Genomic DNA, 18,555 nt, shown 5'->3' on the forward strand with positions numbered 1-18,555 from the left:
ATATTTTAAACGAACATATTACAGTGTATACGCTTGACTATATGATCTTAAGACCTCAAACATCCACTGTGAGAACTTTTTGTAAAGGTGGATGACATTTCTTAGCACACGAGATCAGGGGCCCGTTTCACAAACGTTTCCTAAGATATGTCGTAAGACATAACTTAAGATATGCCTAAGTTATAACTTAGGAAGTTCCTAAGATTTGTCACAGCTGTTTCACGAAACAATCTTATCTTATTTTTTTCCTAAGTCGTTTCTTAAGTTGTGTATAATTTAAAGACTAACGAAATAACCTCTCCGCTCTATCTACAACTCTCAGTATGTTAGTATGGGTTATATTTTTAGCTTCAAAATGGGAGGGGCGGGAGTATTGGGGATTACCCCCGCTTTCAAAGGACTGGGACAGAAGTATGTTTTAACTTTGCGAAGTTTGCTGGTAGAACTAAGCATTCACAGAAACACCCTTTCAAGCCCTCTTCCCTTCCGGGCACCCGATATTTGTATTTTTTAAACATTGTTTTACGTGTTATACGTTTAATTTATTTTGCTCTTTATAAGGTATCTAATTGTAAATGAAATTCAAAAATGATTGCTTCTTAGCGAACACGTGCACATGTGAGGGCATTCTTAAAAAAAATATTTGCCAGTGATACTCAACGTTAGTTATTCGTGCTGTATAAAGCTTTCTCAAATATATAAAATAAGAATGCCACACCAGAAAAAAAAGTCCCAAATTCGTGACTACAGATATGAAAATACTAAAAGGAAATCTATTGAAATCTCATGCATAGCTAGCTATACATTGTATTATGCGGAGAGGAAGACTGGTTGTAATCTCATGGTCGTAAGAACTGACGGAGCACAGGAGGGGGGGGGGGGTGATAATAATTTTACCAATATATAGAAAACAAAACTGCGTTATGCTTGTGTCCCCTCAATAATAATGTGCTAGAGGAGATTAGATGCAACCATTTTTGAGAGAAACATCTATATATCTGGAGCTTGGCTGGTGGTTCATTAAAAATCATGTACTTATAGAAAGTGCACAAGTGTTTCCATTTATCTAAAATATCATTTTTCAAATTGGAATTTAATATTAATTAAAATAATAGTAATATATAAAAGAAATATACATGTACATGTAGATAAAAACATACTGTATATATGCATGTATAATAATGGATCAAATCATGTGCTATTTTTTTGTTTACAAAGGCGTGCTCTTCAAATGATGGGGAATTATTCCAGCATGTGTAGGTCTATTACGCCGGCTCCAGTTTTGTGAACGGACATTTTAATATACCTTGGACTAATTTTGACACCTGTCTGCCAATTATTGAAATCCTAGTACTAAGTAATTTCATGCAAAGTAAAGCAGTTTTAACCCGGAGAGAACGTAATCATCCATATAGTAGTAGTCCATTGGATTTTCTCTCCCAAAACACATTCTTTCTCTCCATAAGAAATCTCAGATATGAAGCCGCAATATTATGTTTCTTCCTAAGTCATCGATTTACCTGTCCTAAAGTTACGACATAACTTAGGAATATCCTAAGATAAGACGAGGTTAGTGAAACGGATAAGTAATGAACTTAGGAAAAAGTTCTTTCCTAAGATAGAACTTAGTCCTAAGTAGGCTTTGTGAAACGGGCCCCTGCTTTATAAGGCTATATATGCAAACCTGAAAATACATTTATATGCGAATATTGTGTATACTGACCTACTTCGAAGGTATTCTTCCTGATTGCAATACTACCAACCAATTTTTAAGGTTTCGTCAAAGTCAAAATTTTGAAAAAAAATCATATCTTAAAATGTATCAATACTTTGATGAATATATAACATATGCACATCAATATCTTTCTTATGAATTACAGATTATAGATTTAATGGAATAAATGCAAAAAAAAAAATGTCTTTTAGCAAATACTAACCTTAAAAATAGTCCATCTTTGAAAAAATCATTCTTTCTTCTTAGTCCTTTTATTTTCTCCCTCGTTTCACTCCTCCGCAAATATTTTCTTGACTAATTTATTGAAAAACAAAGACAAGAGGCCCATGGGCCACATCGCTCACCTGAGTAACTTGGGTGATGAAGTTCTTTACCCAATTTCCCCTCTTGCTATACCTATCATGCCCCCCCACTACCCACTCCCCTTTCATGATTTTAATACTTTAGAATCTACACTAGCAAGGATGCTTTCACATAAGTTTCAGCTTTCCTGGCCAAGTGGTTTTTGAGAAAAAGATTCTTAAAAGATTTTTCCTAATTTATCTATGTAAAACTTGGATTCCCTATTGTGGCCCCGCCCTACCCCTGGGGGTTATGATTTTAACAATTAAATATCTACTCTACCCCAGGATGCTTCCACATAAGTTTCAGCTTTCCTGGCCCAGTAGTTTTTGAGAAACACATTGGATAGGATACACATAGGATTCCCTATTGTGGCCCCGCCCTACCCCCCGGGGGTCATGATTTTAATAATTTAATATCTACCCTACCCCAGGATGCTTACACATAAATTTCAGCTTTCCTGGCCCAGTGGTTCTTGAGAAGAAGATTTTAAAAGATTTGTTCTATATATTTCTATGTAAAACTTGTATTCCCTATTGTGGCCCGCCCTACCCCCGGGGGTCATGATTTGAACAATTTAGAATCTACACTACCCCAGGGTGCTTCCACATAAGTTTCAGCTTTCCTGGCCCAGTGGTTCTTGAGAAGAAGATTTTTAAAGATTTGTTCTATACATTTCTATGTAAAACTTGAATTCCCTATTGTGGCCACGCCCAACCCCCGGGGTCCATGGTTTTAACAATTTAATATCTACACTACCCAAGGATGCTTCCACATAAGTTTCAGCTTTCCTGGCCCAGTGGTTCTTGAGAAGAAGATTTTTAAAGATTTGTTCTATACATTTCTATGTAAAACTTGAATTCCCTATTGTGGCCACGCCCTACCCCCGGGGGTCATGATTTTAACAATTTAATATCTACACTACCCAAGGATGCTTCCATGTAAGTTTAAGCTTTCCTGGCCCAGTGGTTCTTGAGAAGAAGATTCTTAAAGATTTGTTCTGTATATTTCTATGTAAAACTTGAATTCCCTATTGTGGCCACGCCCAACCCCTGGGGTCCATGGTTTTAACAATTTAATATCTACACTACCCAAGGATACTTCCACATAAGTTTCAGCTTTCCTGGCGCAGTGGTTCTTGAGAAGATTTTTAAAGATTTGTTTTATACATTTCTATGTAAAACATGAATTCCCTATTGTGGCCACGCCCTACCCCCGGGGGTCATGATTTTAACAATTTAATATCTACACTACCCAAGGATGCTTCCACATAAGTTTCAGCTTTCCTGGCCCAGTGGTTCTTGAGAAGAAGATTTTTAAAGATTTGTTCTACACATTTCTATGTAAAACTTGAATTCCCTATTGTGGCCACGCCCAACCCCCGGGGGTCATGGTTTTAACAATTCAATATCTACACTACCCAAGGATGCTTCCACATAAGTTTCAGCTTTCCTGGCCCAGTGGTTCTTGAGAAGAAGATTTTTTAATGACCCCACCCAATTTTTGTCTTTTCTTGATTATCTCCCCTTGTAAGGGAACTCGGTCCTTCATTTTTACAATTCAAACTCCCCTTTACCAAAGGATGCACTGTTAAAAGTTTGGTTAAAATTGGCCCATTGGTTCTTGAGAAGAAGTCGAAAATGTGAAAAGTTTACAGACGGACGGAAGACGGACGGACGGACAAAATGTGATCAGAAAAGCTCACTTGAGCCTTCGGCTCAGGTGAGCTAAAAAAGAATATACTGTAGGATTGTTGCGTTCGTTACAAATCGCATTTTTATTAAAAACATACAAATCAAACTACATGTAATAAATTTTACACGATAAACAATGCAAGGGCTGGGTGGGCAGGGAAAACCAAAGACACAAAACAACCTGCGATTCTTTGTAACGAACGTCGCATTAATCGAACATTCCCTGGTTAAAGTATTTATAGTGAGCGCTAAATCGCTCGTGCATGAAAAACCAGTTTCTTAAGAAACGAAGTTTCACGGAGAATACCGAAGTAAAAACGTAAAGAAATAAATTTATTTTCTCCCTCGTTTCACTCCTCCGCAAATAAATATTTTCTTGACTAATTTATTGAAAAACAAAGAAAAAGAATATACTGTAGGATTGTTGCGTTCGTTACAAATCGCATTAAACAAAGGACAGTAGGTGCAATAAATTAAAATAAATTTATAATCCAAGATTCATTGAAACCAGAATTTTACGTTCAAAATTGTCTTTTATATAACCGTCTTTGGCTTTATCCTTGACCCACCGACCATGTATTTTAAGCAATCGAACAGACACATTATCATTAGCAGCGGCTGTAACTCCGCAGCTACGTAAACTGTGTAAAGAATATTTAGAACTGTCAAGGCCAATTTCATTTAAAGAAGACAACAATATTTTCCTAGCTCTTGTATATGACAGAGGTTTGAGTTAATTTGAAACTTTGCATTTATTGAGGGATTTACAAAATTTACATCTGTAAACATGTAATCATTGGAAGACTTATCCATCTCAGACATGACGATGTTTAACCAAAACACAGGACACAAATCGTTTCCCGTTTTTGCGTATATCACCGAATTTCCTCTCCTGTAGATATCCGTTTTGCTTCTGGGAATATCAGTTTCGATGTGAGCACTTTCCCAATTGGTATCACATAATCGAATATTTCATACCAGAAAAACACAATAAACACATCACAAAGGAACTTATCCTCACATGGGTACAAGTTTGACGAAAATTCATGAGTCCGACTTATACTGTAGAAATACGCTTCCAGAAACGACGTTGATACCCTCTGTTGCACCAAACCTCCCACAAAAAGAGCGACAGTAGACACTGATGCAGGAGGAGGCGTAAATGAATGCTTCGAACACCAGTCTCTGAATTTAGAGAAATATATGTCGTAGATCTTGTTCGTTGACTGAGATTTTGTATTTCTCACGATATGCGGCAAAGACTCCACTATGTAGCTAAAAGGAAAATCGACTTTAAACTTGTCAATATTTATCCATTGGCCTTGATAATTCTCCAATGTCTGAAATATATATTAACATGAAAGCACATTAAAATTCAAACCAAATTTGTACAGTAACCAATAATAGCCACGATATTATATCACACATATTTACAAGCAACTTTTTCATCAAAATCATAAATTGGAGAGGAGTCCTCCATGATTAAAAATCAGTCATCAAAATACTAGTATATGATTTTCAGAACCAGCATGTTAGATTATAATCTTATATTAGTATTGCAATCATTCAAATCTAGGAGAGCAGTCCTCCTTATTGGATAACAGTCATCCAATCATTTCATTTCAGTATGCATGCATATTGTACACTGGTTAACAGTCAACCTTTGTGTACTATTCTGTTCATATTTCACGATCAAAGCATGCAAATGAACATATAAATATAGTGTTCAACATCATAAATAGGAGAGCAGTCCTCCATGATTAAAAATCAGTCGTCAAAATACTAGTATATGATTTTCAGAACCAAAATGTTAGATTATAATCTTACATTAGTATTGCAATCATTCAAATCTAGGAGAGCAGTCCTCCTTATTGGATAACAGTCATCCAGTCATTTCATTTCAGTATGCATGCACATTGTACACTGGTTAACAGTCAACCTTTGTGTACTATTCTGTCCATATTTCACGATCAAAGCATGCAAATGAACATATCAATATAGTGTTAAAGTGACTTAATTACGAAGCATCCAATCCCAGTGCTATAGCATTACTGATTAATTTGTAAATACTCTTAATCCTTATTGGATAGCAGTCATCCAATCATTTCATTTCAGTATGCAATATTGCATGCACATTGTACACTGGTTAGCTGTCAACCTTTGTGTACTATTATGTCCATATTTCACTATCAAAACATGCAAATGAACATATACATACATCTGTATGGTGTTACAATGACTTAATTACGAAGCATCCAGTTGCGGTGCTATAAAATTACTAAATGTTAGCAGCAAATACGTTATTTTTATCAGAACATGAACTTTTTTTTTTTTTTTTTTAATTTTTTTTTTTTTAATATCTTTCACAAACCACAAGAACTTTCATTTTTTGTCGATCAAAGAAGACCAAAAAGCTGCTGAATTCCATTTCGGAACGATTAAGGCGCCATATACACTGTAGAACCGTAATTTAATACATGTAAATGTTTTAGTGACCTCCCTATCAAATTAATAAATGGGAGGAACAATCCAAATCCTGTGACCAGTCGAAAGAAAATGCGTCGAATGCGCTTGTTCCATGGATCCTAAACAAAGAAAAAATTGTTTATTTATTTATTTTTTATTTTATTATTTTTTTTTTGGACATTTTTTCAATTCGCAAAGAGATATCGCAAATATAACGTCCCCAAACCTTATTGAAAAATGCAACAATATAATTGCTTATGCGCCAAGCGACAAAGTTTGCTTCCACTTTTTGCTCTAGTGAAACCCAACCTACAGAAAAAATGAATATAGTAAAAACAAAAGATAATAAATCCGAATTCATTGTGCCGATCTGCGAAATTCTACATTTAACATGTTTTGATTGTGTATATGTAGTTTTACAAGTTTTATTATCTAAAAAAAAAAAACCCAAAAATTTTCACGAACATTTCAACTGTTTTAAGTTCTCTAAAAGTTGAACTTCGAACTCTCTCTGGTTCGGCCCACATAACATGCAAAACTTTCTTAGTCGAATCTAACATCACTCCACCCCCATCAAAATCACTAGCATCAGTAAAAACAATGCGTTCCGTATGCGATACCGTGGGGAAATAACCCTGGCGGGAATATATATAGGCTCTAGCTCACACCTTACGAGCAGTGGAATTCTAATATTTTCATCCCAACATGATGCATTAGCAATAAACATTGACAGTTTGTTTGTTTGTTTGTTTGTTTTTTAATATCATTATCTTGCTATACAAAACTTTCTTATTTATGTCGAGGGATACCAATAAAACCGACTTCTTAAATCCACTCAAAACCGAACCATTCTAACTTTGCATAGGACTCTTACTTGTAGCATCAATAATAAGAAAACCGGCATGCAACAAATCTTTCTGAATATTCTGTAAAGATAAAATACAGTTTTGTTTGGAATCGCAATCCCAGCCATCGTCTAAATACATTAAAACTCCATATGCTTTAGCTCTCCAATACAATTCTAGTGGTCTAAATACTTTAGTAAAATATAACCAGCACTATTGAGACCGAAGGGTAGGACTGTGAATACGAAATAACGCTTTGAGCCATTGAAGTTCCAGGTTAAATTTACATGATGTTAAACACTTGTTAAATAATATTTGATCATGAATAAACCTTTTTGGCAAAATTGAGATCCTCTGAAGACCCCTCGAATTTGAAAATTTCTCTTTAAAACGCATGCATTCACTTGTCAAAAATCAACAATCAACCTTTGCTTTTTATTCAATGGCGCCGAAACGTTCAGTGGATTAACAAAATTGGCGGTTCAATTCATTCGATGGCTAACTCTTCTCATCAATTCTAAAATGTACATGTACGTTTCAATAACGGGGGAGGGGGCGCTCTGCAATATTGATTTATACAACTTTAGAATATAAATTCTATACTCTAACCAAATTTGATAACATTTAAAATATTATTGTTTTGTTTTATAGCATTCTTATAATTCAAGAGATTTTTTTTTTTTTTTTTTTAAAGCGATCTTAAACTGAAACAATTGAATTTTCAGCAGACACTGTCAAAGTCAGATTTATAGTCTAATAAATGACTATTATACTCAACTTCATTCTGAACCTCGCAATCTCTCCTCGTTGAGCTGAAACTGCTGTTTAATAAACTGACAGCGTCAATGACATCAAAATCCTGTCCAGAATTGATGCTTGTCTCTGTATGTTGTTTTTAAGGAATATCTCTTTTAGAAGTTGAACTTGAAAATAAAACTCTGTAATCTAAACATGCCAAAGACACAAAACAACCTGCGATTCTTTGTAACGAACGTCGCATTAATCGAACATTCCCTGGTTTTGGCCCCACCCTACCCCCGGGGGTCATGATTTGAATAAATTTGAATCTACACTACCTGAGGATGATTCCACATGAGTTTCATCTTTTCTGGCCCAGTGGTTCTTGAGAAGAAGATTTTTAAAAATGCCTTTAATTTTTCACTAATTCATAATTATCTCCCCTTGGAAGAGGGCACGTTGCCCTTCATTGAACAAACTTGAATCCCCTTCACCCAAGGATACTTTGTGCCAAGTTTGGTTGAAATTGGCCCAGTGGTTCTTGAGAAGAAGATGAAAATGTGAGAAGTTTACAACAACGACAGACAACGGAAAAATTTTTATCAGAAAAGCTCACTTGAGCCTTCGGCTCAGGTGAGCTAAAAAGCCCAGTATCAGACAATTGTTTTTAAACAACTGCTTTCAAATAAATACTATATGTATATATTTTCATGCAAAATGTAACATAGTGGATTATGACTGAGAGAGTATATGTCTCATTCATTGTTCATATAAAAATATTAAAAGCAATTGTAAGCAGAGATTCTGGTGTATTTGGTTTTTGCCCTTTTAATTTGTCTACACTACATTTTTGGTACATCACTAAAAGTGAAGGGGGGGGGGGGACCAGGCTTTCAGTTAACATTTCCTAAAGTATTTATATAAGTAAGGTTGGGAAAAAATTGAGGGGCAGCCCCCCCCCCCCCCCCCTGTTGCTACGCCCCTGACTGAGTCCTTACTTTTGGTACCAACATATTTGACCTTTAACCTTGGTAATAACTTCTGAACAGTTGGTGCTACACATGTACATTTGTATATTCACTGTGGCAAGGCCTTTCCATAGATATATTTTTTTAAAAACTTTTGACCTTGAACATGTTGAACCTTAGAGTTTGACCCCATTTTAAAAACTTAAATCTTTTAACTTCTGAACAGTTAGTACAAGGGCTTTCAAATATCATAGTAACATTCTTAGTACAAGACCCTCCTTTGTATTCCAATAATTTGACCTTTACCTTGTATAAATAATATGTGAACTACCTTTTTTTCCTAGTTTTTCTTGAAACTGGCTCATTTGATTGTCCTCGTTTTTTCCCAGCATCCCTTCTACTGTTGTTATTTAGAGCTTTGGGAGGTGTATACTGAAAAATACAAATAAATATACACATATGTGGCAAAAGTGATGCTCTCAGAAAGTAAAAAAAAAAAAATCAGTGTAGCTGCAGAACTTTAGCATTATGGTTTTATTGTTTAGTCTTTGACCAGAAATATTAAACTTTACGCATGATTATGCTACAGTTTTGCAGCTACATTCAGTCACGCTTAGAGAAAAATACTATAAAATCACATATTTTCATGTGTGCAAATTTTCAAGGTTTGAGAAAAAGAAATTGATTTGTGGATATTTGATTTTGTGGTTGAAGAAGTATTGAGCAGCAATGCATATCAAGTTTTACATTTTGTTGTGGTCATGAAATTGTGGGTCTCTCCTTACCTCAAAAACACTGAAAATAAACCCCAGACAAAAATCTGTGATTTCACAGTACAGTACCTGAAAGCATGTGTCTGTTGTATTTCAGTCACTTCTCTTGCATTACAAGATATCCATTTTATTTGTACAAAAACAAAAGGAAATGGAAAAAATTCATTCTATATTCTATTAAGATCAGCAATTTTACTGAAAAGAAATTTTCAAAGCATATTGTAAACTGGTTTCTGTAAATTCTATTCACCACAGTTTTATCCTACAGGGTGAAACGTTCTGATTATGGATATTTTGATTACTGAAGTTCAACTGTATTTCATACTTAGCGATCAACAAAGGGTGCAATAAACTGGAATTCATTATTTTTGGTTTGAAATGTGTGCACAAATACATGTTATAATTTTTGGTTAAACACTATTTGCTCATACATACCCATACCCCAGGTTCCCTAATTCCTGGACTTTTTCCATCTCTTGGACAAGCTAATTCCGGAAGAATTGCTTTGTCATAAAAGGCTTTCAACTTTGGCAACATCATATTCCATAGCTGTTCATTTCTGGGTATTCTCTGTACAAACAGATGATAGGGATTCAAAGTTCTCACAACAAAATCAATCCAATCAGTCCCACATATGTTCATGAGTCCTTGACACTGATAATAATAATCATGGTTCTCTTTCAAAAACAACTTTCCATTTCTGTTTTGAAGACAGAAAGAAGTAATTTTGTCTGCTGCTTCAAAAAGGTTCAAAGGCTTATTATGTATTAAATTCTTTATCTCTATCAGACCTTTCTCCCCGTTCGCAGTATACACAATACCATCTGGGCTTCCTGCAAGAAAATTGTGGTTATGATCAATAACTAATCCTGATTCTTGAACAGTAACATTTTCATTTTCTTCAGCCTTTTTCAGTTTATATTCTTCAATTGTAGATCTTTCTTGCAGTAATCCATTTCTAGTATGTCTGTTTCCTTTGAAATTTGAGTAGAGCAGGGAATGCACTAACTTATTTACAGGAATAGAGGGTTTACGTCGAAAAACCTTTCCAAAATTTGAGGCTGTGATTCTTTTAGTTCTCTCTAAATGCCAAAGTCCAGAAGTTGATTGTTGTAATGTGGAATTTTGAATTTGATGAATCTGAGTGGAAGAGACAAGGACATGTTTGGTGAGGAATTCTTGTTTTTTGGCCACTAATTCTGAATCTGTCACATCCTCACAAACCTCAGTAGCCTTCTCTCCATAAGCTCTCTTCGCTTTATTGGTGGTACTCTGCTTGAGACTCCGTATTTTCTTCAGAAAACGGTTTTTCTTTGTTTGTGGTTTCTTTTGGTGCTCTTTACTTTGTGCCAACTTAGCTTCCTGCCTTTGAAAAACTTTAGTAAAGAATGATCCAGGCTGTGTTGCCGTTGATTGCCTCCAAACAACTGGTGACCACTGTGGTCCATAATTCATGCGTAAGCCCCCTCCATAACATCTCACATGCCATGAGGCTCTTTGGCAAAGATTGTGAATCTTTCCACCATCAAATTTAGACCTGATGTGCATCCAAGACTCTGCAATATTAGTTGTTGCATTTCCAATCAAGCGCTCAGCCTTTTCTGCAATCCTCCTCAACAACAGGGAAACATCCTGAATAATGAATTGCTCAACATTTTGAAAGTCGAAGCTACCATAACGAGACTTTTCCATGTCCTCAGCACTTGTCCCGTCTTCCCAAAACTGAACTTGTTCATCAAAAATATTCATGAAGTTTGAATCATTATCAATGGTGTTAGTTTCATTGACTTCAATATTGGTTTGTGAAGAATTGGCAGATGTCATTTTGCAGAAATCGGAACATTTTGAGTGATTGCCAAAAATATGGTGTACTGAGTTTATAATATCATGTTTAAGCTGTAAGACAGCAGCGTTCGGTGAAAGTTCCTTGTTTTCCTTTTGTTTTCCTCTCACTCGAACTGCTGAAACTAACTGGATTCTTACTTTCTTAGTAAGATTGTGCTTGCCTTTGTAAAGAGGATTATCTGTCACTAGCTTCTCTAGGTTTGATCTATAACACTTACAAACATGGTTTGCACACTCCTCTTTCTCAACAGCCCTTCCCCAAAGAGGCACCTCTTCCCTAATCTTGGCAAAAACAGATGAGTCTCCATCACCTATGATGCGCATATACCGCAATCCATGTTTACCCTCTGCTTGCTTAAAACCATCCACAATTATGTCACTCTCCATAGACTGACTATCTGAGTCCCAGTTCTTAAAACAGTCATGTTGTTTTGGATCTGTTAGCTTGTTCTTGGCTGTTTGGCACACAAAACAATACTTATTCCTTACCCCTATATGTAGCAACTTTCCTGTTTCTTTCCCAATAATGATAGCTACACCACCAAGGGCATTATAGCTATGTTTGTGTGTACGTTTGGACCAGCCACCATCTGTTATCACAGTTATTGCAGGGACCTCTTGATGGTAATCCCCCCTCTCTATTGCTAGGCTGCGCTCCTGTGCCCCAGCTTCTAAAATATTGCTCTCAAGAGCCGAAAGCCACCAGTCCCCAATCTCCTTTTCAATTGAAGTAAACGAAGTAGATGATAGGCCAGGAGAGTTCATGGTACCGAGCATTTCATTTAGATGGGATGGCCCATTACCAGTCGACATGCTCCCCCATACTGCACGGACATTTATGTCAAATCTAAAATCACAAATTTACATCTCCTATTTTTCTTTATTCAATAAATTGTTTATGGCGATTAGTTTCATACCAGAGAAACCGGTGGGGACTATAGATTTCCTTGGTGTCTGACCATCTCTGTCTCTTTGTCAGTCTGTCCCACTTTGTTTTCTGCATACTTGCAGATAATGAGATGATTTTTGGTAAGTAAATGTATGCTGATGAGTAAAAGATCAAGTTTGCATTTGTTCCACTTCAATGATTTTTGACTGAATTATGACCTTTTTAATTTTTTAGTTTTCAGCAATACTAGTCCCCTACCAGTAAGTGTAATCTGGTTCCCATTAAAAATTGAAAATGCAGTATTTCTTTCCAAATTCATTGAGTTACAATGAAATGCAAACTTGATCTTTAACCCATCAAGGAAAAGTCACATACCAAAAATCAGGTCATTATCTGCAAGCGTTAAGAAAAAGAAGAAGTCTGCGACCAAATGCTCACTTTTAATACTCCTGCTCTGATGTGATTATGCCCCCTCATGTTGACAATGAATTCATACAAAAATGAAACCCATAATATGACAGGCCTCAAAAGAGAGTGCTAAAATTTCAGGCATCTTCAGTGAGTAGTTGTTGAGATAACTGTGACAGAAATTTAGTACAGATAGACGCATGGATAAACAGGAAGTTGATATCAGATTCAAACAAAAATGAACCCCATATGGCATGCCTACACAGAGAATGTGATAAAATTTCAAGTATCTGTGATGAGAACTTGGTGAGAAAACTGCAATGAAAATGTGTTATGGACAAACAGACGGACACAAAAGGCTAAAGCAGTATACCCCCACTCCAAAAGGAACAGGGGTATAACAAGAGGCCCATGGGCTACATCACTCACCTGAGAAGCTTTAACCATGCAGATTTCCCCCTTGTAATACCTACTGTGACCCCATCATACCCCAAGGGACTTAATTTGGACAATTCAAATTCCCTATTGTGGCCCTGCCCAACCCCAGGGGGTCCTGATTTGAACAATTTAGAATTTACACTACCCCAGGATGCTTTCACATAACAGTGGCAGTGGTTCTTGAGAAGAAGATTTTTTTAATGACCCCATTCTATTTTTGTCTTTTATTAATTATCTTCCCTTGTGAGAGGACCTGCTGGCCCCTCATTTTAACAATTTAAAGTCCCCTTCACCCAAGTATTCTTTGTTCCAAGTTTGATTAAAATTGGCTAAGAGATTCTTCAGAAGAAATAGAAAATGTGAAAAGTTTACAGACAGACAGCTAGATGGATGGATGACAGACAAAATGATTAGAAAATCTTCGGCTCAGGTGAGCTAAAAAGTGTGGAAAACTAAGTGGGAAAGACTTTCAAAGGGACACTAAGAGAGAGGGGGATGGACAGCAGACAGACAGACGCCCAGGAAACATTCCCGTCCAGGTTTAACCAAAAGCGGACTAATAAAGTTTTCTCTTATAGAAATAACTCTCCTGAACTCATTGTATGAATAAATATAAATTTGTGGTACATGTACATGTTTATTATCTGCACAGGACCTTTTACATGGATTGGCAAAGAACCTGTGTTGTGCAGTGGTTATAGAGAATCTGCTCTGGAGATGTGGAAGAGTAAGGAACTGATCCTTATGTGTCTGGCTTGAATCCACTGCATGACATGCAGACAAGTCCTTCATATGAGACAGTATAAATGTAGGTCTAGTCTTGCAAATATTTTTTTGGCACGAAAAAGATCCTTCACAGCTCAATTGCTTGAGTGTCAAGTATAGGTATAAATTTGTAGCTCTACACCGGCAAGTGGTGGCATCTCCATATAAGTGAAAAACTCTGGAGACAGATTCTGAAGTTAAACAACAAATTCGCATTCAAAGAACCCTTATCATATGGATTGTAAAAGTTGTCTTAGCTTATCTTTGACAAAGCTAGAATCCCAAGAGCTTCAATGCTCACCTGATTCCTCTTGATTGTTATAAATATTTCTTTAAAATCTAAAGACAAATTTTGACACCATGTTATGGTCCTAACTTAGCCTTATCTCTTATCCAAACTTCAATCTACACTACATATGCATTATGAATAGCAGAATGGTTTAATATGCGCCAGTATGTGGCCTTGCTATTCTGAAGAATATGACAAAAAGCATGTACTATTTTATCCCTGATATTATCCCCATCCCATATCAAGTATTCAGTAGAAAAAAAATCACAAATTCACAAAATGTGCATATGATATGGGAATGATTACATATCAATATGCTTTCTTGTTGAACCCTAAAGTTCTCATTTTTTCTTTAAAATATTCTCTATATTCCCATGTAATTAAAAAACAAGATTTGTTTGTGAAACACTATGCACCCGGCGGCAACAAAGTTCAAAAAATCTATTTTTAGCATATTGGTCACAGGCAAGGTCACAAGGTCATTGACCTTGGTGTCATTTGAAAGAACTTAATCGGTGGAGTATGCATACCAAATATGAATTTCCTATCTCCTATGGTTCAAAAGTTATGGTAAAAAGTGTAAAAAGCTATTTTTAGCATATAGGTCACAGTCAAGGTCCCAAGGTCATTGACATTGATGTCATTTGAAAGGACTTTATTAATGGAGTAAGTATACTAAATATGAAGTCCCTATCTCCTATGGTTCAACAGTGGAAAAAACTATTTTTAGCATATATGTCACAGTCAAGGTCACAAGGTCATTGAACTTGATGTCATTTGAAAGGACTTTATTAGTGGAGTATGTATACCAAATATGAAGTCTGTATCTCTTATGGTTCAAAAGTTATGGCGAAGGTTAAAGTTGACAACAGACAGAAAGACAAACAGACAAACAGATAAACAGATAAACAGACAAACAGACAGGACAAAAACAATATACGCCCGGGATCTATCGATCCGGGCGCATAAAAAGAACTTTCCAACCTCCATTTCCATGATTTCTTTCAAATATGAATTAGTATAATAATATGATGTTTTCACACAACTAGATGTTTCAGTGCTTTTTGTGAGAAGAGGACTTTAAGGAAATCTTATAATCCATGTGAATATTTCATTTCCTGTAACTATCTAAATCTCAAAAAGTTACAAAATTTGAATATGCACTGAATGTGAATGCTTGATTAATGACATAAATGATCTTAGAGCACCATATAGAATATATAGACCCTATTTTCTACTGTCATATCAAAAAGTAAGCCAAAAAACAATAGTCTTGTTTCCTGATACCAGCCTGAAAAAAATAGGGTAGGTAGGTAGGAAAATTATTTATTTTTTCATTTATTTTATTTTTTCCAATGGTATTTTTGGGATATGAACAACTACAAAAACAAATTAAACATGTCATAGCTAGGTAACATCATCTTTAAATGAAATTCCATATCTTTTGATGCATAACTCAAGTGGACTTTTATTAAAGTCCATATTTTAATTATATATTTCATGAAATAAAATTTGAATGTATATTTTTTTTCAATTTTGGAACATAAAATTCCTGCAATTTCCATTTTTTCCCCAAAAGATTAAAAAAAAAAACTTAAGGATCGGGTGCAAAAAAAAAAGTATGGTAGGTTGGGTAGCAGGAAACAAGACTATTTTTTTGAGGGAGGGGGTTAAAGGATGCATGATGTAAATCTGTGGATTGGTATTCACATCCCTAATAATTGTGTTATTTTACTTGAACACTTGTAAATACCACGGTGGTTTTATAGTTCCATCAGAATTGACCCATTACCTCCTAATCTTGTGTGAGGCTGTACTGATGTAGCAAGATATTATTTGTTACCAATTCTTAGCTGGGGGGGGGGGTGAAATTAAAGTAGATTTTTTCAGAGGTAAAGCAAGCTTCAAAAGGTAAAACTTTAAAATAATATGATTTTTCTTGGCATTGTGGGTTCCCTTTTGACCTTTCTAAATTTCATAATGCTGTATATACACTGTTACCTCTTTGAACCTGGAATGCGAGGACTTGTTTCAAACTTAAACTGTTTTTTACATCCATTGCACTGCACAGCAAATACACTTGCTAGGCCAAGGCTTCTGCTCTCTGTCAGTACACTAATTGGTGATTTACCATTTGATCCAAGGGCAATAGCATCACTACACAGACATGCATGTAGTGTAATTTCATTCACATGATTTTGCAAGCTTGTCAGGTTGACAAGACGGTATCCATCAGGACAAACATTTTTTACTTTCTTTATTTGAAGTCTTATGGTGTGGTTGTCACTTACTACTTTTGAAATATATGAAAACTTTTGACGTGTTGCACCTGAAAGTTTTTGGCTAGTACCAACTGAAAGTTTTGTCCATAACTTTTGAATTCTGATTTTAAGATTTCGTCCAGTTGTCTTATAAAGCTTCAAAATATACTTTGGTCTTCCAAGGTGTTTTTCCTTCCTACACCTCTGATGAATACCTTTTCCTTTACCAAATACGTGCGATGTTTTCGTCTTGCTCTCCATGCTTACAACATGCACACATTTATTTCCCTTCCGATATTCCATACGAATTCGTTCCATAATTGACATTAAATAAAATTTAATATTCAATATCTTTAATTTGTGCACACATTTCATACCTTTATATGCATTTTAAAATACGAAAAAATAAAAAATAGATGAGTATTATTACATAAAATACTCTGATATACAAACATACACACACAGTGCTCGAAACCATGTGTTGACCATGAGCGGTCAATATTATAAACCATGATCCTGGAAAGTTTACACTTGTGATTTCCGACAAACACAGTTTAAACACTTCAATTTACTAAATGTAAGATAAGAAAAGAAGCCACTACCTTATACTGACATTATTCCACTGGAAATCTGCAAAGTTTACATCAGTGAGATGAGAGATCAACCTCTTTTCCTTTAACCGGAAGTTCTTTCACCTGAAAATGTTATTTTCGTATCTTTGTTGAAAGCCAAATTGAATTATAAATTTGTATTCTCCTAATACAATTAACTATATTCAATATGTTTTAATTAATCTAAATGAAATTCAAACCTGAATATTTTCAATGCGTGTGGTGGGAATCTGCGGATGAATTTATTCTACTTTCACTTTTGAGAACATGCTGGAATGTTGGACCTAGGTGAGTTTTCAGACGGAATCTAAACAAAATCTTGTTGTTAAAACATGATCAGTTTAAGTTGCCTTTTCCTTAAGCAATAGAGAGTCAGGATTTAGCCCATCTGACACGTCATTCTTCCTCTGATTACCTAAATACTCTGATACCCCCGTTTCAAATTCTTCTCAAAATGGCGTGACTTTTACATGAGGGTTGATGTTTATTTTTACAGCCTACTTAGCTGTCAGTCATTTTTCACAAAAAAATCACCCAACTTGACCTAAAAAATTGGCTAATTTCGATTATGGCAAATATGAGAGCCTTCTACGAAATAAATGCAAGCTTCTGTATTTTTTCAAAATTAATGCACTATTTTCTGCATATGTATTTTCTTTATTTCTCTAAATTTCACGTTTAAGTAAGTATTCAGTTTGAAATAGCTTTAAATAATCTTATTGATTTGATAGTTTCAGAATTTTTAGTAAGATGGTTCTTGAAAAAACTGGTCAAATGTATTCTATATCATTTTGCAGTTTGACGTTAACTGTCTTGGCCCAAATTGCATATTATTGTTATCGATATATTTCCAAAATTTTACTATTGTACGCGTCAAACTCATCTTTCCTCAACCGTAACTTGAATATTCATTAGTGTCGTGTGTTTTCGTCCGTGTTGCTTCCACCAATTGTCCTGTATGGAAAGCCATTGGCGCCAAAAGCAACTTTCCAACAGACCCTTGATTTATAGATGTGCCACAGTTTCCAGAAACATCATCGCTCACAAGCAGTTTATAATTGGTAAAGTAAATATATAAATAGGGAAAGATTGCCTGTACGTTGGTCCTTTCGTCGAAATGTCACATAAGAACAGAACGTGTTTGATTGACACATCGTTTGTACTTTTACAAAATATATAATAAAAAAAATAAAATATAAAATGTTTAAATATATTAGAAACAGTAGAAATTTTAATTGTGTGCAGTGTATGGTGATGAAAAAATTAAAAATATAATCCAGAAAATTCTTAGTTGAAATGTGAAAAAGCAAAACCAATTCACAAGTATTGTCAGTCCGTGCTCGGTTATACATGTATGTGCAGTGTTACAAATTGAAACATCCCGCGAAAAGTAATCAACTCGTGCCTTTTTTATAAAACCAGTTTACGTTTCACGCCGAATCACGGGTTCAATATGTTATTATGCACACATCACTTAGCACGGATTAA

At 35.3% G+C, this 18,555-nt stretch overlaps 1 protein-coding gene across 4 annotated transcripts; it reads right to left on the reverse strand.

Annotated features, from left to right (window-relative positions):
- Positions 1–1,936: 1,936 nt before the first annotated feature.
- On the reverse strand, positions 1,937–17,336 carry LOC134237079 (uncharacterized). Of its 4 annotated transcripts, XM_062719163.1 has the most exons (4): positions 17,059–17,336; positions 9,997–12,253; positions 9,120–9,220; positions 1,937–1,993 (listed from the first exon to the last, which is right to left on the reverse strand). In XM_062719163.1, exons 2-4 carry the CDS (start codon positions 12,217–12,219, stop codon positions 1,987–1,989), a joined length of 2,331 nt encoding a protein of 776 aa, XP_062575147.1. In that variant the 5' UTR covers positions 12,220–12,253; positions 17,059–17,336; the 3' UTR covers positions 1,937–1,986. The 4 variants fall into 4 exon arrangements, 3 of the variants coding, with proteins under 3 accessions (XP_062575147.1, XP_062575146.1, XP_062575148.1); XM_062719162.1 differs by lacking the exon at positions 17,059–17,336 and having other exon boundaries at positions 9,997–12,294; XR_009985754.1 differs by lacking the exon at positions 9,997–12,253 and having other exon boundaries at positions 1,957–1,993.
- Between the last annotated feature and the right edge of the window lie 1,219 nt (positions 17,337–18,555).

Source organism: Saccostrea cucullata, unplaced genomic scaffold, assembly GCF_032062105.1.
Source record: "Saccostrea cucullata isolate Sc308-1 unplaced genomic scaffold, CSIRO_AGI_Scuc_v1 ctg282, whole genome shotgun sequence".
Lineage (NCBI taxonomy): Eukaryota > Metazoa > Mollusca > Bivalvia > Ostreida > Ostreidae > Saccostrea > Saccostrea cuccullata.

Coding starts and splice junctions, on each gene's coding strand:
- LOC134237079 (XM_062719163.1), bottom strand. CDS start 12,219: ATGTCGACTGGTAATGGGCCATCCCATCTAAATGAAATGCTCGGTACC. Junction 9,221..9,996: donor TTAGGGAACCTGGGGTATGG/GTATGTATGAGC, acceptor TGTATTTTTCAG/TATACACCTCCCAAAGCTCT.